The sequence below is a fragment of the Notamacropus eugenii genome, chromosome 6 (assembly GCF_028372415.1).
Source record: "Notamacropus eugenii isolate mMacEug1 chromosome 6, mMacEug1.pri_v2, whole genome shotgun sequence".
Classification (NCBI taxonomy): domain Eukaryota; kingdom Metazoa; phylum Chordata; class Mammalia; order Diprotodontia; family Macropodidae; genus Notamacropus; species Notamacropus eugenii.
Genome location: NC_092877.1, coordinates 330,458,297 through 330,481,454, shown reverse-complemented (window position 1 = coordinate 330,481,454; position 23,158 = coordinate 330,458,297). Strand labels below are relative to the sequence as shown.

Here is a 23,158-nt window from a genome sequence, read left to right as displayed (position 1 = left end):
TGTCATATAGAGACATAGAATGGTATTTTTATAATACATAGCATGTTACATCATACGTACTGCATATAATATTAAGTATATTGTGTATATTTGCATATTATCCTCAAGTGGCCAGTCCCCCAGCCCAGCCCGGGGCAGTAGGTAGGCGGTGCAATAGTGCGTCCCGGGGTTGGTAGCGCTGCAGGGGCGCGGTAGTAAAAGTTTAACAACCGGCAGCGCGTGGGTGGGGTTACAGGTCTGCTTTCCCAAGGCTTTCTCAATTCAAGACCGGCAAAAGCCCAAGAAATCACGCCCTCGGGTGTCGGCGCGTCCACAAGCCGAGATAAGCGCGGCGGTCACTGGCCTGACCGCCGCGGGGCAGGGCTGGGCCCGGGCGCCCGCCTCGCAGCCCGCCTCCGTTTCCCCGGAGGCCGCACGGGGAGCCTCCCTGCTCCTATGTCGGGGGTCACACGTGTAACGTACAGGCGCTTGGTCAGGGTTCGTGGGGCGCGGAGGCGGGACGCCGCGGCCTATCGCCGGGGTCGGGCTGACAGCCCGCGCTGTGACTCCACGCGGTCCCCGTCGGCGGCTCCGGGGGCCAGGGAGGGGATGCGCCGGCAGGGGGCGGGAGCCGCCCCTGCGACTCGATTGGTCGGAGGGCCGTGACGTCAGGCACGGGCCATAGCCCTGGCCCCGCCCCCGCCCCGCCTCGCCCGTCTAGGAGCTGGGCTAAGGCTGGCTGCGGCGGCGCCAGCGGCGGTTGGGAGCGGTTGGCAGCGCAGCCGCCCTGCTGGTTCCGGCCCCGCTATGTCGGTGCCGCCCCCCGCCGCCGCAGAGACTGAGGCCGAGGCCGAGGCCGAGGCCCACAAGAAGCCAGAGGAGGCGAGGACTCGGCCGACTCAAGGCCGCGGGCCGCCCGACCCGCCGGACCCTCCCGGCTACGTGCTGGGGCTGGACCTGGGCAGCAGCGTGATCCGCTGCCACGTCTATGACCAGGCCACTCGGATCCGCGGATCCAGCAGCCAGAAGGTGACCGGCACGGGGCCCCGAGGGGGGCGGCCCCCTGGGCGAAGGGGGCGCGGGGCCGGGAGCAAACCAGGCAGCCTCCCCCTGACAGGTGGGGAAGAGGACCCAGAGCAGCCCCAGCCACCCGGGGGGACCTGAGCGGCCGGGCAGACCCTCCCCTCCTCCGTACACATGGGGAAACTGAGGCCAGACCGTGAGGACGGGACCGTGCCTAGAGCCACCCGGGGGGACCTGAGCGGCGGGGCAGACCCGCCCCTCCTCCGTACACATGGGGAAACTGAGGCCAGACTAGTGAGGACGGGACCGTGCCTAGAGCCACCCGGGGGGACCTGAGCGGCCGGGCAGACCCGCCCCTCCTCCGTACACATGGGGAAACTGAGGCCAGACTAGTGAGGACGGGACCGTGCCTAGAGCCACCCGGGGGGACCTGAGCGGCCGGGCAGACCCGCCCCTCCTCCGTACACATGGGGAAACTGAGGCCAGACTAGTGAGGACGGGACCGTGCCTAGAGCCACCCGGGGGGACCTGAGCGGCCGGGCAGACCCGCCCCTCCTCCGTACAGATGGGGAAACTGAGGCCAGACTAGTGAGGACGGGACCGTGCCTAGAGCCACCCGGGGGGACCTGAGCGGCCGGGCAGACCCGCCCCTCCTCCGTACAGATGGGGAAACTGAGGCCCAGCGTAGCTAAATTCAGCATTTGAGCTAGGTCCTTCCGCGTTCTCTCCTCTGCAGCACCCTCCTATTTCCTGGCTGTTCCTCTTGATTTCACGGCCTCTGTTTACATTATTCGGAGGCTTTAAGCCTGTTCCCCATTTCTCTGCCGATGTCTTTGTGGAGAAGAGTAGAAGACGTTTTTATCAGGGTCAGTCCGGCCGGAAAGAGCAGGCTGTGTGGTGGATGCAAACCCAGTGACAGATTCTGTGTCAGATTTGTCTGTGTCAGATTCCCCTTCTCACCTTCTCTGTGCAAGTGCTCTCAGCCTGCGGAGCGCTGCGCACAGCTTTGTTTCTCCGGTTGACCGGCTTCTCGGGTGTTAGGGTTTTTTCAGACTAGGGTGCCATTTCTGTTTCTTCAGTCCTAATATCTGCCTTTTTTCTTAAGTTTTACAGATGACATTTTTAAAACACTGCTGTCCCCTTTCAGTGCTGCTTCCCAAGCAGACCCCTGTGTCCTGATCATGTGAATTTCTCAAGCAGTCTTCTGTTTGCTATCCATAGTGGTTAGAAGTTTCCGCAGACTGAAGGCTAGGTATCTCTGCTACGATTTCATCTTTCTTTGGGACCAGTGAGTCTCCTTTAATATTTGACTTATGACCCCTTTTTTAGCTTTCCAGATTTCCTGAAAGTATTTGCTTTTCATAACTGATAGTAGTAAGTAACTGACTACCTCTTTTTACTGACAGCATGCCAAGATGGTATTTTTTTTTTTATAAATTGCTCTTGTATTTTACTTTTACTCCCAAGACTAATTATTTTGGCATTCTTCTAAATATTTCATTGCTTCTTGATGCTATTAAACGCTTTTTGAGAATTAAAATACATGCTTGTTTATTTCTTTTCTTGTGACAAAAAGTTCTAAAGATGGTACATCAGTTAAGTGAGATTTAAGAATCTTGACCTGCCCCCAAAAACACATATGTTAAATTTAGTTCCGCTTGTCGACAGAGAACCATGAAGCTCTTTCCTTGTGTAGGGTTCCTGGATTTTAAAGACCCAGCCAAGTTCCATAATAGTGTCTAATCATCAAAACTTTTTTGTTCTGAATATTATCAAGAATTTGATTTTGCCGCGCAAGTTTTGTTGATTCCTTCTCAAAAAAAAAAAGTTTTCTTACTATTCAAGTGCAACGGCTAAATTTGGCTTCAAAATTAGTTTATAGTAAATATTAACTTAGTAATAAAGTACCTTAGTATCAAAAAGGTGTTTACTTGTTACTAAGATAATCTAAAAATCCCTTAAGTCATTGAGTAACTGTTTAAGTAGTGGGGGGAAGATTTTATTTTATGAAATCAAATATAGCTGCTTCATGAACTAGTAATTGAAAATTACCTTGTAATTAACATGTTATGATACCAACTATCCTGAATCAGTTAACTGAGTAGGTTTAGCATTGGAGTCCTCAGCTTTTTTCTTCCCTTCCCTATGGAAGAACAAGTTAGAATACATTTTTTATTAAGGTTCCATTTGGAGTTTAATCCCAGTAAGAGGGGAGAAGAAAGGACAATTAGTTATGTACAGAGAAATGCATCCTGGGCCTCTCACCCTGCCCAACAGCTGTGCGTTCTGTTGGTCATATGAGAGGAGAATGAAGCACTAGTGAGGCCAACTGGGTAACTGGTGGCCACATTTGGGAAAGCAACGCAAAACAAATGGCCCGCTGGCCCAGTGCCTGGCTCAGAGCCGTAGAGCAGGCATTTGATTAATACTTGCTGACTGCTGGATTGTTACAGTTCATTTATGTGCTCATCTCTACATATGAAGGAGCCAGATTCCCTTTGTTTTTTTTTTCCTTTTGTTAAAATCTTACTTAATATTTCATTTTTTCCCCAATTAACATGTAAAAATGATTTTAGCATTCTGGTTTTTTCCAAATTTTGAATTCCAAATTCTCTCCCTACCCCCTTCACCCCCATTGAGAAGACAAGCACTTTGAAACTGGTTATAATGTGTAGTCATGCAAAACACATTTTCATGTAAATTATTTTGTGAAAGAAAACACAGACAAAAAAGCCCCCAGAAAAATAAAGTAGAAGTATCTTTGTTCTGCATTCAGGCTGTACCAGTTGTTTGGAGATGAATAGCACCTTTTATCATATATCCTACAGAATTGTCTTGCATCATTGTATTGCTGCGAATGGCTAAGTTACTTATAGCAGAAGATCATCATACAGTATTGCTGTTACTGTGTACAGTGTTCTCCTGGTTCTGCTCATGTTTTTCTGAGAGCATCCTACTCATCATTTCTTAAAGCACAATAGTATTCCATCACACTCACAAACAACTTGTTCAGCCATTTCCCAAACGATGGACATCCCCTCAGTTTCCAGTTCTTTGCCACCACCTAGAAAGCTGCTATAAATATTTTTGTGCACAGAGGTCCTTTTCCTTTTTGTTTTTATCTTTTTGAGATACAGACCTAGTGGTAATATTGCTTCATCAAAGGGTATGCATGATTTTCTGGCCCTTTGAGCATAGTTCCAAATTGTTCAAGTGGTTGAATCAGTATACAACTTCAGCAATAGTACATAAGTGTTTTCATTTTCCCACATCCCTCCAGCATTTGTCATTTTCCTTTTCTGTCATATTAGCTCATCTGACAGGTGTGAGGTAGTAACTGAGAGTTGTTTTAATTTTCATATCTGTCATCAATAGTGATTTAGAGTATTTTTATCATTGTAGATAGCTTTGCTTACTTTGTCTGAAAACTGCATGTTCATATCCTTGAACTATTTATCAGTTGAGGAATGGCTCTTATTTCTATAAACTTGACTCAGTTTTCTATATGTTGAAGAATGAAGTCTTTATCAGAGAAACTCACTGTAAAAAATATTTTTTTGCAATAATCATTACCAACTATGTGTTTCCCTCCATCTTCGTTTCCCCCATATCCTATTCTTTCTCTCCTTTTATCCTGTCCATTCTCAAAAGTGTTTTACTTCTGAATTTGCTCTCCCAAACTGCCCTCCCTGCTATGAACTCCCTCCCCCTTTCTCTTATCCTTTCCCTTCCTACTTTCTGTATGGTAAGATACAGCCAGCTGAGTGTGTATATTATTCCCTCTTTGAGCCAGTTCCAACGAGAGTAAAGTTCATGTGCTCCTATCCCCACTTACCTCATTTTCCCCTCCACTGTAAAAGGACTCTTGTATGTTAGATAATTTATCCCATTCTACCTCTCCCTTTCCCCTTCACCTAGTGCATTCTTCTTTCTCATCCCTTAGTTTAAATTTTTTAGATAAACATGCAATTCACACCTCTGCTTTCTGTCTATACTCCTTATAACTGCCCTAATAATGAGAAAGTCCTTAGGAGTTATAACTATCATTTTCCCGTGTAGGAACACGAATAGTTTAACCTTCTCAAAGCCCTAATGATTGCTCTTTCCTGTTTACCTTTTTATGCTTCTTTTGAATCTTGTTTTTGAAAGTCAGTTTTTCTGTTCAGCTCTGGTCTTTTCATCAAGAATGCTTGAAAATCCTCTATTTCATTAAATATTCATTTTTCCCCTGAAGGATTTTATTCATTTTTTTAAATTTTTTTTTTATTTTTTTATTTTTTAATGTTTAACAATCACTGCCATACAATTGAGATTTTATCCCCCCCACACCTACCCCCCACTCCCCCCCTCCCTCCCCACAACTGCATACAATTCTGTATAGGTTCTACATATCCTTTCCTACTGAGTATATTTTCACTATAGTCATGCTATGTAGTCAGACTAAAATAAATGAAAGAAATCATATAACAAATCAAAACATGATACACAAACACATACACACACACAAACATGATCTGCTACATTTTGCGAATGACTTCCATATTTCTTTCTCTGAGTGTGGAAGGCATTTTGCCTTGAGAACCACCTTTGGGATTTTTTTTTTTTTATAAGAAGTTTTTGCGTTATTACAAAATTCCAAGTCTACCAGAAAAAACTCTCACACACTGTGGTCGTTGCTGTGCACAAAGTTCTCCTGGTTCTGCTCCTTTCACTCAGCATCAGGTCATATAAGTCCTTCCAGGCCTCTCTGAAGTCTTCTTTTTCATCATGTCTTATGGCACAATAGTACTCCATTACATTCATATACCATAATTTATTCAGCCATTCCCCAATTGATGGACATCCCCTTGACTTCCAGTTTTTGGCAACTACATAGAGTGCTGCTATAAATATTTTTGTACATGTGGGACCCTTTCCCATTTTTATGATCTCTTGGGGATATAGTCCTAGTAGCGATATTGCTGGGTCAAAGGGTATGCACATTTTTGTAGCCCTTTGGGCATAGTTCCAAATTACTCTCCAGAATGGTTGGATGCCCTCGCAGCTCCACCAACAATGAATTAGTGTTCCAACTCTCCCACATCCTCTCCAGCATTTATCCTTTTCTTGTTCTGTCATGTTTGCCAATCTTATAGGTGTGATGTGGTACCTCAGAGTTGTTTTGATTTGCATCTCTCTAATCAATAGTGATTTAGAGCATTTTTTCATATGATTATAGATAGCTTTAATTTCTTCCTCTGAAAATTGCCTGTTCATATCCTTTGACCATTTATCAATTAAGGAATGACTTGTATGATTATACATTTGAGTCAGTTCTTCATTTTTGTTGGGTAGATGATTCTTGGTTATACTCTTAGCTCTTTTGCTCTCCAGAGTATCATACTCTAAGCCTTCAGATCCTTTTAATGTAGAAACTGCTAAATATTATGTCATCTTGACTCTGGCTCCATGACATTTGAATTGTTTCTTTTTGGCTGCTTGCAGTATTTTCTCCTTCATCTGGAATTTGGCTGTAATATTCCTGGGGGTTTTTATTTTGGGATCTCTTTCAGGAGGTGATTGATGGATTCTTCCATTTCTATTTTACCCTCTGGTTCTAGAATATCAGGGCAGTTTTCCTTTGTAATTTCTTGAAAGATGATGTCTAGGCTCTTTTTTTGATCATGACTTTCAGGGAGTCCAAAAATTCTTAAATTATTTCTACTGGATCTATTTTCCAAGTCAGTTGTTTTTCCAATAAGATATTTCACATTTTTCTTCTAGTTTTTCCTTCCTTTTGATTTTATTTGTTTCTTGATGAGTCATAAAGTCATTAGCTTCCACTTGTATTCAATTCATCACACATTTATTAGTGCTTACTCTGTGTTTGACACTGTACTAGGCACTGAAGGTACAAAACCAAAATGAAACAGCCCCAGCCATCGCAGAACTTACATTTAATTGATGGACATGTACATCTATAGGTAAATACAAACAGCACATAAAGAAATGGGGAGGAACTCACAGACCTAACATTAAGAGCAGTTTGTTAACAACAGAATAAGGTTCTAGAGGATACCGTGAGAGAATAGGGGCTGGGGCATAGGGACCAGGACTAGCGTGATTGGGTAGAAGGGAGCAGGGAGTTGTGGCAGGGAAAGGGACCTTTGGCCAGGTTGTTTTACAACTTGAAATAGAAGGGATTCAGATCGGAGTCACAAGGCAGCGAAGGTAATAATGGTTAGATTATCAATCCCCGAGAAAGAAATGGGGTGAACTACTTTTGGCCGGGCAGAGGTCAGGTCTGCGGTCTGATTCCATCTCTGTCTTATTCTGAGAAGAAAGTCAAGAAAAATATTTTCCAGATATAGAAAAGCGGTCCTTGTGGTTCCCAGCACAGATTGCACTAAGCCACTAAGAGCAACAGTGAGTTCTGTATGTGGGAGCTGGTGATTCCGACTGAATGAACGTTATTATTCTACCATCAGAGAGATCAGTTTTGTCACCCTCAGGGCATGATAAAGGGTTAAATGAAAGCACGCCAAGGAGTGTAGGGTTTCCCATTGTCTAGCTTTGGGAGAGGCTAGAAAGAACTGTTCCTTCTGTCCTTCTTTAGTCCCTGCTCCCCTTATCCTTTTTATCTCTTGGCACTTTTCCATCTCTTTTGTTGGTGTCAAATGTGGCCTCCAGGAATTGCCTTTGATCTGGTTCTGTCAGGGACCACGTAAATAAAACATTGCCTTCAACGTTTCTTCTGAGCTTACACGAAGCACCCCACTTTACGAGACTATGATTCCCGAGCTTGTAGATACTTCAACTCCAAATCCAAGAAGACACCCTCAGTGCCATTAACTACTTTGTATCAGCCACCAAGTCTTTATTAAAGTGCGTAGGTTGGGGATAGAAATACAAAGCACAAAGTGACCTTGACTCACAGTGAGTTTACATTCTAATGAGGGAGACACCAGGGACTTAGAAAAATACATACAGCACCAATACAAGGTTAATAAATACATGCAAAAATGACTTGTAGACAGCTCTTTCAAGGAGTTTGTCTAAGAAAGGGAAGAGAGAGGTAGAGTGATAGCTTGAGGGGATGGTACAGCCTAGTGATGTTTTTTTTAAGAATAGGAGAGACATGGGCATATTTGAAAACAGGGAAGGAACCCGTTGATAAGAAAGGATTGAAGATTTGAGATGGTTGAGTCTGAAATCTTCTGGAGAAGACAGACTCTAATACCCCTGTATTTCCAACCCTTCTTGTTATAGTGCCACTTCTCTGTTAATTATTTCTGATTTCGCCTGTATAGGATTTGTTAGTATAGATTTGTTTGCATGTTTTCTCCCCCATCAGATTATGAGTTCCTGGAGAGCAGGGACTGCTTTTTGCTTCCTTTTATATCCCCAGAATTTAGCACAGTTCCTGGCACATAGTAAGAATTGAATAAATGTTGATTGATTAATCAGTTGATTGACATATAGAGGTATTGCCCTTGGCAAGGAAAAGAGCCAACTCACAGTCAGAGACCGGAGAGTGAGAGCTGATGTCAAGGGGTTTTGAAATGAAGAAAACTGGAGAGAAGATCTTCCCACTCAGGTTTAATAGCCTCAATTTGTGCAGTAAAGTAGGAGGCAAAGGGAACAGCTGGGTGGCTCAGTGGATAGGATGTAGGCCTGGAGTCAGGAAGACTCATCTTCCTGAATTCAAATCAGGCCTCAGACATTAACTGTGTGACCTTGGACAAGTCACTTAACCCTACCCTGTTTATCTCCATTTCCTTATCTGTTAAATGAGCTGGAGAAGGAAATGGCAAACCACTCCAGTGTCTTTGCCAAGAAAACCCTAAATGGGGCCACAGAGAGTTCAGTGAGACTGAAAAACGAGAACAATCAATGAGGCAGAGGCCTCCTCTGAGAGGGGAACTAAGGAGAGAGTACAAGCCTTCAGGAGGGAAGGAGAAGGTTTGGAATAGACTGCAGGGAGATGAGAGAGAGTTGGTTAGGAAGAAGAAGACTTCAGTACCTTGCTTCAGCAAAGGCCCAGCTGAAGGTGACATGAGTTTGTCATCTCCCAGTCAGCATGTTTGTGAGATTTCTTCAGGTTTTATCCATGACTAGTGAGCAAATGTTGGAAATAGTCTAGGGTGGAAATTTGGAAAGAGAGGACCAACAATAGGACAAAGTGGTAGGAAATCAAGGGCAGAGGTCAATAGTGAGTTATTGGGTGGAGGCTGGAGAGAAAAGAGTGAAGGTACAGTAAGAGTAACGGTGAGAGCAGGTGCTGTGAGATAGAAGGGAGAGCTTTTTTTTGTTTTTAAATTTATTTATTTATTTGACTTTTAACATTCATTTTAACAAAATTTTGGGTTCCAAATTTTCTCCCCTTTTGTCCCCTCCCCCCCCAAACACCAAGCATTCTAATTGCCCCTATGACCAATCTGCTCTCTCTTCTATCATCCCTCTCTGTCCTTGTCTCCATCTTCTCTTTTGTCCTGTAGGGCCAGATAACTTTCTATACCCCTTTACCTGTATTTCTTATTTCCTAGTGGCAAGAACATTACTCGACAGTTGTTCCTAAAACTTTGAGTTCCAACTTCTTTACCTCCCTCCCTCCCCACCCCTTCCCTTTGGAAGGCAAGCAATTCAATATAGGCCAAATCTGTGTAGTTTTGCAAATGACTTCCATAATAGTTGTGTTGTATAAGACTAACTATATTTCCCTCCATCCTATCCTGTCCCCCATTACTTCTATTCTCTTTTGATCCTGTCCCTCCCCATGAGTGTCAACCTCAAATTGCTCCTTCCTCCCCATGCCCTCCCTTCTATCATCCCCCCACCCTGCTTATCCCCTTATCCCCCACTTTCCTGTATTGTAAGATAGATTTTCATACCAAAATGAGTGTGCATTTTATTCCTTCCTTTAGTGGAACGTGATGAGAGTAAACTTCATGTTTTTCTCGCACCTCGAGAAGGGAGATCTTAATGAAGACAAAGGGTGAAGAAGCACTTGGGAGAAAACAGAGATAGTCAGCCCAGGACTGTTGCTGAGTCCCATTCCCACAAGTAGACACACATTGTATACATGGAAAAGCTTCCTGTTATAATTTTCTGTACAAGCATTTAATTAGGAACTGAAAATCCTTGGCTAATAAAATAGAAAAAGAAAGAATTCTTAGAAACGGAAAATAACAAAGTTATTATATAATTCTTTGTGAACTATTTTTTTTTTTTTTTTAGGAAATGGGATTATGTATCTCTGGAAAAAATGGTAATGGCAAATTAGAAGTCAAAAATCTGATCAATTTAAAATGAAAATTTCAAGAGGAAGTTATAAGTGAATGTTGTATATTGTATAGGCATACAAATACATTTAGTGAACTTCCTGATCCATATTTCATATCTCTGCTATCTTATGCTAATTGGACTATACACTCCCTGAGGATGGGAAAGCCTTGTTTTTTTTTATTTTTATATTTTTTTCTTTTTTTTTATTTTTTAATGTTTAACAATCACTGCCATACAATTGAGATTTTATCCCCCCCACACCTACCCCCCACTCCCCCCCTCCCTCCCCACAACTGCATACAATTCTGTATAGGTTCTACATATCCTTTCCTACTGAGTATATTTTCACTATAGTCATGCTATGTAGTCAGACTAAAATAAATGAAAGAAATCGTATAACAAATCAGAACATGATACACAAACACATACACATACACAAACATGATCTGCTACATTTTGTGAGTGACTTCCATATTTCTTTCTCTGAGTGTGGAAGGCATTTTGCCTTGAGAACCACCTTTGGGATTTTTTTTTTTTTATAAGAAGTTTTTGCGTTATTACAAAATTCCAAGTCTACCAGAAAAAACTCTCACACACTGTGGTCGTTGCTGTGCACAAAGTTCTCCTGGTTCTGCTCCTTTCACTCAGCATCAGGTCATATAAGTCCTTCCAGGCCTCTCTGAAGTCTTCTTTTTCATCATGTCTTATGGCACAATAGTACTCCATTACATTCATATACCATAATTTATTCAGCCATTCCCCAATTGATGGACATCCCCTTGACTTCCAGTTTTTGGCAACTACATAGAGTGCTGCTATAAATATTTTTGTACATGTGGGACCCTTTCCCATTTTTATGATCTCTTGGGGATATAGTCCTAGTAGCGATATTGCTGGGTCAAAGGGTATGCACATTTTTGTAGCCCTTTGGGCATAGTTCCAAATTACTCTCCAGAATGGTTGGATGCCCTCGCAGCTCCACCAACAATGAATTAGTGTTCCAACTCTCCCACATCCTCTCCAGCATTTATCCTTTTCTTGTTCTGTCATGTTTGCCAATCTTATAGGTGTGATGTGGTACCTCAGAGTTGTTTTGATTTGCATCTCTCTAATCAATAGTGATTTAGAGCATTTTTTCATATGATTATAGATAGCTTTAATTTCTTCCTCTGAAAATTGCCTGTTCATATCCTTTGACCATTTATCAATTGGGGAATGACTTGTATGATTATACATTTGGGTCAGTTCTCTATATATTCTAGAAATGAGGCCTTTATCCCTGAGCTTAGCTGTAAAAATTCTTTCCCAATTTACTACATCCCTCTCGATTTTGGTTGCATTGGGTTTGGTTGTGCAAAAACTTCTCAGTTTAATGTAATCAAAGTTATCCATTTTGCATTTCATAATGCTTTCTATCTCTCCTTTAGTAAAGAATTCTTCCCTTCTCCATAGATCTGATAAATACACTATTCCTTGCTTCTCCAGTTTATTCATGGTATCAATCTTTATACCTAAATCATGTACCCATTTGGACTTTATTCTTGTGTACGGTGTCAGGTATGGGTCTATGCCTAATTTCCGCCACACTGTTATCCAGTTTTCCCAGCAATTTTTGTCAAACAATGAGTTCTTATCCCAGAAGCTGGGGTCCTTGGGCCTTGTTTTTTTATATCTGTAGGTAGGGGAGAGGGCATCTACACCAATTCTGATGTTCAATAAATGTCAACCAACTGAGTAACAGTTTTTCAGAAAGTATGTTATGAGCTCAAAGTTTATTTAGATAGCTATTAGATCAGACTTGGAACTTGGTGTTTTACCTTTTCAGGTGAAAATCATCACTGTTCTGGCCGGATATTGGAGGATGGATGTTGAGATACTGGATTATATGCAGAGGAGGCCAGCCAGTTGATATAGGAGCCCAAGTTCATGTTGTATGAGGATTGGTTGAAGAAATGAGGATATTTTGCCTTGAGGGAAAGCATGGGGAAGGGAAGGGAAGGGAGGTCCTGTGGAAGAGGCTTATCACTTTGGACCTCAAGAGTGTAGAAAGTGAAATTGGGGGCAACTGCAGAAGGGCAAATATAGGATTGATGTAAGGAAACATCTCCTTGCAGTTAGAACTATCTACAAGTTATAAGAGAATTTGTTATGACTAAAGGAGAAAGGAAGAAGGCATTGATGTAAAGTAGGGTTTGCTACATTTTCTTGGGGATCATTATCTTATTCCTTGCTCTGCGGTTCATATCACAGCCCCCATCCCATCTCCTGTGCTCCTGTGGTGTCCCTCAGACACAAAGGTTGGGCCTTCCTCTCCAGGGGTGAATGTCACTGTATCCTGCATCCCCATTTCCTTCCCTCAAACTGTCTTTAGGTGAAAAATTTTCTTATTTTTTGGGGGGGGGGAATTTTTTTTTAATTTATTAATTTAACTTTTAACATTCATTTTCACAAAATTTTGGGTTCCAAATTTTCTTCCCTCCCCCTCCCCGCTGAGCATTCTAATTGCCCCTGTCACTAATCTGCCCTCTCTTCTATCATCCCTCCCTTCCCTTGTCCCCATCTTGTCTTTTGTCCTGTAGGGCCAGATAACTTTCTATACCCCATTACCTGTATTTCTTATTTCCTAGTAGTAAGAACAATACTTGACGGTTGTTCCTAAAACTTTGACTTCCAACTTCTCTTCATCCCTCCCTCCCCACCCATTCCCTTTGGGAAGCAAGCAATTCAATATAGGCCATATCTCTGTAGTTTTGCAATTGACTTCCATAATAGTCATGTTGTGTAAGACTAACTATATTGCCCTCCATCCTATCCTGCCCCCCATTGCTTCTGTTCTCTCTTTGGATCCTGTCCCTCCCCAAGAGTGTTGACCTCAAATTGCTCCCTCCTCCCATTGCCCTTCCCTCCATCATCCCCCCCACCCCTCCTATCTCCTTCTCCCCCACTTTCCTGTATTGTAAGATAGCTTTTCATACCAAAATGATTATGCATTTTATTCCTTCCTTTAGTCGAATGTGATGAGAGTAAGCTTCATGTTTTTCTCTCACCTCCCCTCTTTTTCCCTCCACTGAGGTCTTTTGCTTGCCTCTTTTGTGAGGGATAATTTGCCCCATTCCATTTCTCCCTTTCTCCTCCCAATATAGTTCTCTCACTGCTTAATTTCATTTTTTTAAGGTATGATCCCGTCCTATTCAACTCACTCTGTGCTGTGTGTGTGTGTGTGTGTGTGTGTGTGTGTGTGTATGTATAATCCCACCAAGTACCCAGATACTGAAAAGTTTCAAGAGTTACAAATATTGTCTTTCCATGTAGGAATGTAAACAGTTCAACTTTAGTAAGTCCCTTATGACTTCTCTTTGCTGTTTACCTTTTCATGCTTCTCTTCATTCTTGTGTTTGAAGGTCAGATTTTCTTTTCAGCTCTGGTCTTTTCATCAAGAATGCTTGAAAGTCCTCTATTTCACTGAAAGACCATTTTTTTCGCCTGAAGTATTATATTCAGTTTTGCTGGGTAGGTGATTCTTGGTTTTAGTCCTAGTTCCTTTGACTTCTGGAATATCATATTCCAGGCCCTTTGATCCCTTAATGTAGAAGCTGCTGGATCTTGTGTTATCCTGATTGTATTTCCACAATACTCAAATTGTTTCTTTCTAGCTGCTTGAAATATTTTCTCCTTGACCAGGGAACTCTGGAATTTGGCCACAATGTTCCTAGGAGTTTCTCTTTTTGGATCTCTTTCCAGTGGTGATCAGTGGATTCTTTCAATATTTACTTTGCCCTCTGGTTCTAGAATCTCAGGGCAGTTTTCCTTGATAATTTCATGAAAGATGATGTCTAGGCTCTTTTTTTGATCATGGCTTTCAGGTAGTCCCATAATTTTAAAATTGTCTCTCCTGGATCTATTTTCCAGGTCAGTTATTTTTCCAATGAGATATTTCATATTATCTTCTATTTTTTCATTCTTTTGGTTTTGTTTTGTGATTTCTTGGTTTCTCATACAGTCATTAGCCTCCATCTGTTCCATTCCAGTTTTGAAAGAACTATTTTCTTCATTGAGCTTTTGGACCTCCTTTTCCATTTGGCTAACTCTGCTTTTTAAAGCATTCCTCACCTCATTGGCTTTTTGAACCTCTTTTGCCAATTGAGTTAGCCTATTTTTAAAGGTGTTATTTTCTTCAGCATTTTTTTGGGTCTCCTTTAGCAAGGTATTGATCTGCTTTTCATGCTTTTCTTGCATCTCTTTCATTTCTCTTCCTAGTTTTTCCTCCACCTCTCTAACTTGATTTTCAAAATCCTTTTTGAGCTCTTCCATGGCCTGAGCCCACTGAATATTTATTTTGGGTGTTTGGGATACAGAAGCCTTGATGTTTATATCTTTCCCTGATAGTAAGCATTGTTCTTCCTCATCTGAAAGGATGGGAGGAGATATCTGTTCACCAAGAAAGCAGCCTTCTATGGTCTTACTTTTTTTCCCTTTTTTGGGCATTTTCCCAACCAGTTACTTGACTTTTGGGTCCTTTGTCAAGAGTAGGGTATACTCAGGGAACCTGTGAGATCTCAGTTCCTCCAAGGTGGCACAATGAAGAGTGCACTGGTCTGGATGCAGAGAGGGATTTTTGTGCCCAGAATCTTAGCAGATACCTCTCCACAGCCACCTGGCCTCCTGTTCCCAAGTCAGCACTGGGGGCTGATTTTCAGATAAGCTGGATGGGCAGGGCCAGCATTCAGTGTGAGACAAAAACCAGCTTTCCCAGGGCCTCCACCCAGGGCTGAGGTAAGACTAAGCTCTTCAATGCCCCCAGGGGTTTTTACGCTCCAACAATGGAGCTTCCCTACGGGCTGCTGTGCAGGCTCTGTGGCCGCTGCCTGCTGCAGGAGCTATGGAAAAGCCCTTCTCCCTTCCTGGCCTGCTGATTAAACCCTGTCACTAACCTTTGGGGCCTGTGGGCCGAGGGATCTGAGGCCCTGCTACTGTGACTGGAGATTCCGCCCCCAAGGTGTCCTCCTCCTGGCTCCGTGTCCAGCACACACTGTGGGCTGGAAATCTCCTCTACTCAGTTGTTCTCCACTTCTGCTACTCCAAAATTTGTTGAGAGTCCCTCTCTACAGGTATTTTATGGGCTGTGGGGAGGACCCTGAGTAAGTGTGTCTTTCTAGTCCACCATCTTGGCTCTGCCCCTGAAAAAATTTCTTATTCCAACTCTAATATAGAAGGGATCCTTTTTCAGTTACAGATTGGAGTGATCGGCCTTAGGGGACTTCCAGCTTGGAAACTCCAGGCTTGAGCCTTCCCATATTACTCCTCTAATCAGTCAGTGCCCGTGGCACTGACTTGCCTCTAGGATCAAGGACAAGCTCCCCTGTTTAACATTTAGAACTCTTTACAAGATGGCCTATCTACCTTTGCAGCCCTTTCACACACTCTGCAATCCAGTCAAACTAGCCTCCTTAATGCTTCATTGCCTGGCTCTGGCCTTTTGGGCTGGCTGTTGGTCGAGTTCCTGATGTACTCTCTGTGCCTTTCCCCTTTTTGGAATTCACTTTGCCTCAAAACTTAACTCAAGCAGTTCCTAACACAATCTGTCACCTGGCGTTCCTGATCATGCCAGGTGCTAGTGCTTTATCCTTATTTTTCTTGTGTGTTTATCTCTACATGTTTCCTTTTCCCAAAAGAATTCAAGTGTCTTTTATCTTCAGTGCCAAGGACATAGTGGGTGTTTTTTAATATATTCTTATTCACTGGAAAGACTTGCATGAACTGATTCTGAATGAAGTGAGCACAGTCAGGAGTTCTGTACATGGTACACAGCATTGCTCCATGATCGACTTACCTCTTCTGAGCCATGCAATGATCTAAGACAACTCCAAAGTGCTGCCCACGTCCAGAGACAGAACTATGGAGTCTGAATGCAGATTGAAGCAAGCTATTTTCCCTTTTTTGTGGTTGGTTTTTGTGGTTTTTTTCTCGTGGTTCTGGTCCTTCTTTACAATGTGACTAATGTGGATATGTTTAATATGATCATAAATGTATAGCCTATGTCAGATTTCATGCTGTCCTGAGGAACTCAAAATCGTAAGCAAATGTTGAAAACCAAAAATAAATTCATTTAAAAAATCCGTGTTCATCCCTGTTATTAGAAAATGCTGTTTTTGGCGGTCAAGTGGGTTCAGTATTCTGCTGAAATTAAAAACATATAGTTGGAATTTTTTCATGACCAGAATTCTTAATTCTAATACTACATTTGGAATTAGGGTGTTTACTGGAAACTTAAAATACCCTTTTGCTGGACTTTCTAAAAATAACAGCAGATTTTTTCTTTAAATAATAAAAAGATATCTCACCTTCATTTTCCCCACATGAAAAAATAGAGCAGCATTTATTTCTTGATTAAAATTAGTTTGTAAATGTTAAGCTCAATCATATTTACACTATACACCTTTTGCTTAATTCTAAAGCCATCGTCTCTTGAGGCAGTGACTTATTTCAGGTAACAAAGCAGAAATAGCCTGTTATCCTGGTGATTTGCCTAATTTTTTTATTTTTTCTATTTCTTTTTTGTTTTGTTTGTGCGTTGTTGTTTTGGTTTTTTTTTTGGCAAGGCAGTTGGGATGAAGTGATTTGCCCAGGGTCATACAGCTAGTAAATGTCCAATATCTGCGGCCTGATTTGAATTCAGGTCCTCCTGACTCTAGGGCCAGTACTCTGTCCACTGTGGCACCTAGCAGCGCCATTTCTACTTGGCTTTCTAAGCACTTCAAATTATTGGGTGATAGGGCTGTATTTATTCTAGAAGTGGTACAGATAGTTGATGTGCTATTTTAGTTTCCAAAAACAGAAAGCTTATTATTTTTCCAAGTGGAATAGCATTTCATGGCAAACCACAGCAAATGTGTTATGGATTCACCCAGTCTCATTTGATGGGCAGTTGTACAACAGAGTGACATTTCCAATCCCCCACACACTGATACATCAAGAAAAAGGCATTGTAGCATCTGATTTAAAAAACACTCACGCAGTAAAATGTGACTATATTTGTGTTACCTACACCTTTCTTTGAATTAATCATTTGCATGCAGTGGACCACATTCTGTTGTTATCTCAGGGTAAAAATTATTGTTAAGAGTTTGTGTTTTAATTATTCCACCTTAGTGCTGTTTTAAGCTTTAATAACTTCAGAAGTAGAAACACTACAAGCTTAAGGGAAAATAACATTTGAAAGTATAATTATTTGTTCTTTCTTTTCTGGATGACACTATCTCAGACCATGGATCAGTAGAGGAGGTCCTCTTGGTTGACCACCTTTGGGAGGGTGTCACATAAAAACTGCTCTATACGTATCAAAATCTTCTTTGGGTAATCTTAAGGCTAAGATTATAAATGCAATCTGTTTAGTCATTGAGCAGCAACTAATGAAAGTTTTTATAAAATTAGAAAATCTACTCATGTTGATAGCATAAGATGGTGATGTTGAATTTTGATAAGAAGTATACCAATATTTACATCATTCAAATTTCAGACTTTTTTTGTAAGTGTGTAGTGTTTATACTTTTGAAGTTATTAAAATTTGTTAAGACTTTTGGGATGCCTTGTGTAAGTAGAATACCGTGGGGGCTATAAAGAGGTCTAAGATATAGTTCCTGCTTTTGAGGTTCTGACAGTCTAGCATAAGAAACAAGATATGTACACAGAAATGATACAAAGCAAAATATAGTAAGTGAATGAGACAAAGCATTATGGGAGCTCAGAGGAGGAAAAAGATTCGTGGCTGGTCATTTGAGGGAAGGCTTTCTAGGTGGTGGTACATGAGTCGGATCTTGAAGGAGAGGTAGGAATGTGACTGATGTCAGTTAGAAGGTCCAGCATAAACAAAAGATCTGATAAGATCAGGTGTGTAAAACATTCTGAAAAACTACTCCATAAATAGGAGCTTCTATGAAGTAGTCCTCTTTTACTGAAGACAAGATACTTGAAGGGAAGTACTGAAAGACAGATGTAGAAATTTAAATGGCCATGAAATAATGGGGAGCCTTGAATACCAGGCTGAGGAGTCTGACTTTATTTTGTAGATAATGGGGAGACAGTAACAGTTTTAAAGTAGTTTTGAATTTATAAAATTAATATGGCTGGGATATGTAGGATTGATTGAAAGAGGAAGAAAGTTGAAGTAGAGAGACCAGTTTTGAAATCTCTTAAGAGTACTCATGGAATTCTGTTGTATAGTTGGGATGGAAATATTGTATGTTAGGAAATAGCCAGGTTAATGGAAATCTTTTGGTTTCTGAGTGAGTAGGGCAGATTGGAGTGCTTGCCAGACATTTTAAAATACCTATATCCCTGCTTTTTCTGTTCATTTAAGTCATCTGGCAAAATTATCTCAATTATCTGTTTTGTTTAGGATCTTATTTCTAAAAAGTCCATTTTGAGCCCCAAGTACCTCTTCCTTTGAATTCATCTGAGAGGTCAAAACTATTTTCATAATAATACTAAGATATTATTTGCCTTTTCAAATAATTTGTCCTTTATCAGCTGCATATCTGTGTAAGGCTAGATTTTCTTTATGTACTCAAACCAAAGCAATATATTAGCAAAAGTTTGACTATAGAAGCAGATATGAAAATACAGCTCTTTTCTGTTGAGCTGGATATTAAAGATATATAAAACAGGACCACTCCTCGTTTTTTATTTTGGAAGGTATGTTATTTTTCATAAAATATGTTATTTAACATGCCATGAGTTTATTACTATTATTTTTCAGTGAATGGCTAAATATTTAATCTTTTATCAGTTTTAATTTTTAATAGTTTTAATTTCTAACATACCTGTCATTAGATATAACCTATGTAAGCAACAGTTTTTTGAGGTCTTCAGTTTTTTTAATGTGTAGAAAACCTTGAGACTAGAAGGTTTTAGATGGGCTGGTCTAGAGACTGAAAAATAAGTTAGTGCTAAAAACACAGACTTTACTATCCTTTATGGAGAGGTATATAGTTCAAGCTATGGGAGTAAATTTGTAGTACAAAGGTAGAGAGTTTGAGAAGAAAAGAGGGCCCAAGACATAACTTTTGAGTAATGTTCTCGAGTGGTTTGGGAGAAAATGAGCCTGCAAATCAAACAGAAGGAGTGGTTGAAGATTTTGAAGAACAAAGACAATGGAGTTGCCTCGCTGGAGACAGGTTCATGGTATTCGGTACTGCAGAGAAGTAAAGTGGAATAATGATTGAAAATGGTCCAGTGTATTTGACAGTCAGGAGAACACTGGTGACCTTTGAGGGGGCAGTTTTAGTAGAGCCATAGGGAAGAAGGCAAATTGCAAGAGGTTAGGGAGAGAGTACGTGGGTAGTAAAGAGGCATCTGATACAGGTAACTTTTTTCCAGAATTTGACAGTGACAGGCAGGAGAGAATAGAGTTAAGAGGACAAAAGAAGAATTTTAAATTTGTTTATTTTAAGAATTGGGAGGCACCATTTGTAGGCATATGATGGAAGATAGTGGAGAGGCTGGATTGCCCCAGCAAATCATTCCCTCTTTCACGGATCTTCAGAATTCTGGAGGTGGCTCAAGGACTAGGTAGGAATACTCAATGAGTACATCTGTTCCTTCCTCTGTGCCTGGAGGAATGGAAGAGTAGAAGAGTGAGGATGGCGAGAAGTTTTCCAGAAAGAAGGAAGGGAGTTGAGGGGCCTCCCATTTTGTGAGTATGGTTAAGAGGTCTTGAGGAAAGAAAAAGGAATAGAATGATCTCTGGGGAGAATGAGCTGGGGAGGAGCAGTGTATGATAGTAGAACGACTACCCAGCAGTCATGAGGCTGAGGCTCGGCTGAGCTGAGAGGCCATTGGTCTGTAGTGGAAGAATCAGAAGTTGAAGTGAAAATTCTCATTGGCACGATGCTGTTCTGTTTTCATGGCCCAATCATTTCTCTCCATACTTCTCTGATTCACCATACGCACCTAACCCTCTTATAGCAAAGAGTTAAGTTTCATGGCTTTGTCCATAAGCCTGCAAATAAAGGAATGGGGAATTCTGATGATGGCAATTACCGGAGGATAAGAATTGATATGGGGAAAAGATGAAATGGATACATGAAGAAACTTCACATGTTGGGTTTTACCACTTATGCATTCATCACCTTTCTCTTTCTTTTCAATCCATATATCAAAAAAGAAAGATAAGCTTTCCTGTTATTTCTTCATCTCTCCATTTAGAAACAAATACTACAGAGGGGCAACAACATTCTGCAACAGCTTACGACACCACTGGATAAACGTGTCAGTGATGCTTATGTGATATTCCCCACTTAGTAGTGTGACTTTTTCTCCAATTGTTCATCCTTAACTGGAAAATTTGTCTAGTTGGTAATATTGAGGCATGATTTCTGGATTTCTCTGACATATACAGCATTTCTTCAGAAGCTAAGTGTTGACGCTGATACTGCAGATTAGGAGTACTAGCATTAAAATATGCTGGATATCAGTCACAACACTTTTAACACTGTGTGCATGCCCCCACAATGAAAACTGAGATGCATTCCAAGCCTTTACGTGAGGTTTTATGAGAATCTCTAGCTCCAAAATGCATCGCTTGGCGACCAACCCTCTTGTGATGATCACCTCCAAACTTAGCAGGATTGGTTCTGGGGTGACAACCTGCTCCTGGGTCCGCATGTGATGTCTTTTTGTTGTGAAAGAGGATCCACCAAGCTTTTGTATTTCATTGGCTTAACATCAGTAACCTAGTGCCCACCGAATACCATTAATAATGAGAGTAGGAATTGAGTGACATTTGAAAAAGGCTTTGCAGGACATTGTCATTAGCTGTCATATCTGTTTCATGGCATTCTCTTGGAATGGTACTATTCTGAATTATTTTTATGTAGATTCCTTTAAGTTTTTTGTAAAAAAAAATTGAATGTAAATCAATCTTATAAAATCATTGTTTTAAAAAAATCATTGGTGGATGATAGGATTTTTAAACAGGCCCTTAAAATGGTTGTTACCATTTAAACTTAATGCTATTTTTGCTTAAATTGTCCTTTCATAACTAGGTAGAAGTGATTTATCCTCAAAATGGCTGGGTTGAAATAGATCCTGAAGTTCTTTGGAGTCAATTTATTGCTGTAATAAAAGAAGCTGTACAAGGTAATTAGACTTACAAAAACCCAGAAACTTTAGCCCATTTGGTGGTGGTAATAAGTGACTATAATAATAGGATCCCCCTAGGCTTCTGTAGCAGTCTGTACTTTTCTAAATGGTAAGCACTCTGGTAGTATTACCCACCATACCTCAGGATAACCAGGGAGTTTTATAGGTTGGCTCTTTGGAAAAAGTACCACAACCTAAACTATGTCAAGAAGGAGAAAGAATTTGGTGCTCTGGACCATCACCTGCCTTTTCAGCTTTTCTGAGCTTCAGTCTTTTGCAACTTATTTTTTGATAATCAATTAATAAATATCCGTTGAATACAAACTCTGCAGAAGATACTGTGGGAACTAGAAAAGTTGAAGAGAGAGTAGTATCCTCATGGATACTCAGGCAACATTCTAATCGGGTTATCCAGATTGTTCTGGGCCACACACTGGCTTAAGCCAAAAAGAAGGTATTTTTGGTTAGAAAGCAAAAATATTTTTTAGCACTCAAGTACGTTTTTCATATTACCTCTTAGGCAAAATATTATGTAGACAGTATTCTAAGCCATGTTTTGTAGAGGCAGTATGGCTCAGTGAGTAGAGAACTGGCCTTGGAGCCAGGATAATCAGGATTCCATTGTACAGCCTCGGCTATGTTCTGCCTGTGTGGCATATAGGGGACAGGTCAGTGTACCTCTCTCAGGGTTCTGAGCTATTCTCTGAAGACCAGTTTACCAAGCAGGAAATGGCAAACCACTCCAGTATCTTTGCCAAGAAAAACCCAAATGAGGCCAGCAAGAGTCAAACAGGAGCAAAATGACTGAGCAACAATAAAGACCAATTTATAGAAAAGATACTTTTCCCCTCCCTTATCCAAGAACTTCTTTTGCCACTGAGATCACAGGGGTAGTCTTTATCCCAGTCTGGTAGTAAAGATTTCTGATTCAGTTGTTTTATATCTCTTCATATGTAAATTTTAATATTATGGAAAATTTGAATGAGGAAGAAATAATTTGTCTTACTCTGCATCAAATTATGTGAAAAATAGATCTCAGCAGAATTTGAAATTTCATCTAAGTATTCTTAGCATGGGAGGATATCATATTCATTTTCCTGAAGATTTCGTTTGATTTTCTCACACTTCTACTATGGAAGATTGGCATTCATTTAGATTCAGAAAGGAAATTCTCGCAACTTTTCTCTAGAAGTAAGAAGAAAATGTTTAGCTGGTTAGTCTTTGTTCACTTTTTTTTTCTCATTTTTCAGACCTCAGATAAACAGGTCATTGTATCTGGTTTTAAAATCTAGCTCTTTTCTGCATTTTTCATCCCTTTTATAAGAATCACTATCCAGCTTACAAGAGGAATGCTTAATTTTTTTCAGATTAACTGCTTTGGTAAAAATGTTTCTGTCTTACATATTTTTCTTAAAGCTCACATTATAATATCATAAAGGAAAGTTTCCTCAGCTTCTAAACTGATTCCTCTGTATTTTTACTTTTAGTTGCAGGAATACAAATGCGTCAGATTGTTGGCCTTGGAATTGCGACACAGAGAGCAACTTTCATTACATGGAACAAGTGAGTCCATTGTGTCCTAAAAGCACTGTTGTTGTTTGATTCTTGATTAAAGCTAATATGCTTAATGCTGAATGAAACTTTAAACTCCTTGGGTGAGTTTTGACCATATGAAGAAAATGCTGTATTTCTTGGCTTTGGAAAGAATTGGTGTTTTCTCTTTTATTAAAATAGGCTTCACATGTATTCTTTA

General features: G+C 40.9%; 1 protein-coding gene across 2 annotated transcripts in view; it reads left to right on the top strand.

Annotated features, from left to right (window-relative positions):
- Positions 1–694: 694 nt before the first annotated feature.
- GK5 (glycerol kinase 5) overlaps positions 695–23,158 on the top strand; it is a 57,266-nt gene continuing 34,802 nt past the window's right edge. Inside the window, exons 1-3 of one of the 2 annotated variants that reach the window (XM_072618185.1) lie at positions 700–1,008; positions 21,309–21,402; positions 22,893–22,968. In XM_072618185.1, coding sequence (XP_072474286.1) covers positions 787–1,008; positions 21,309–21,402; positions 22,893–22,968 — 392 coding nt within the window. In that variant the 5' untranslated portion in view covers positions 700–786. Of the gene's footprint in view, positions 1,009–21,308; positions 21,403–22,892; positions 22,969–23,158 lie in introns of both variants that reach the window. The other variant, XM_072618186.1, reaches the window with a different exon arrangement.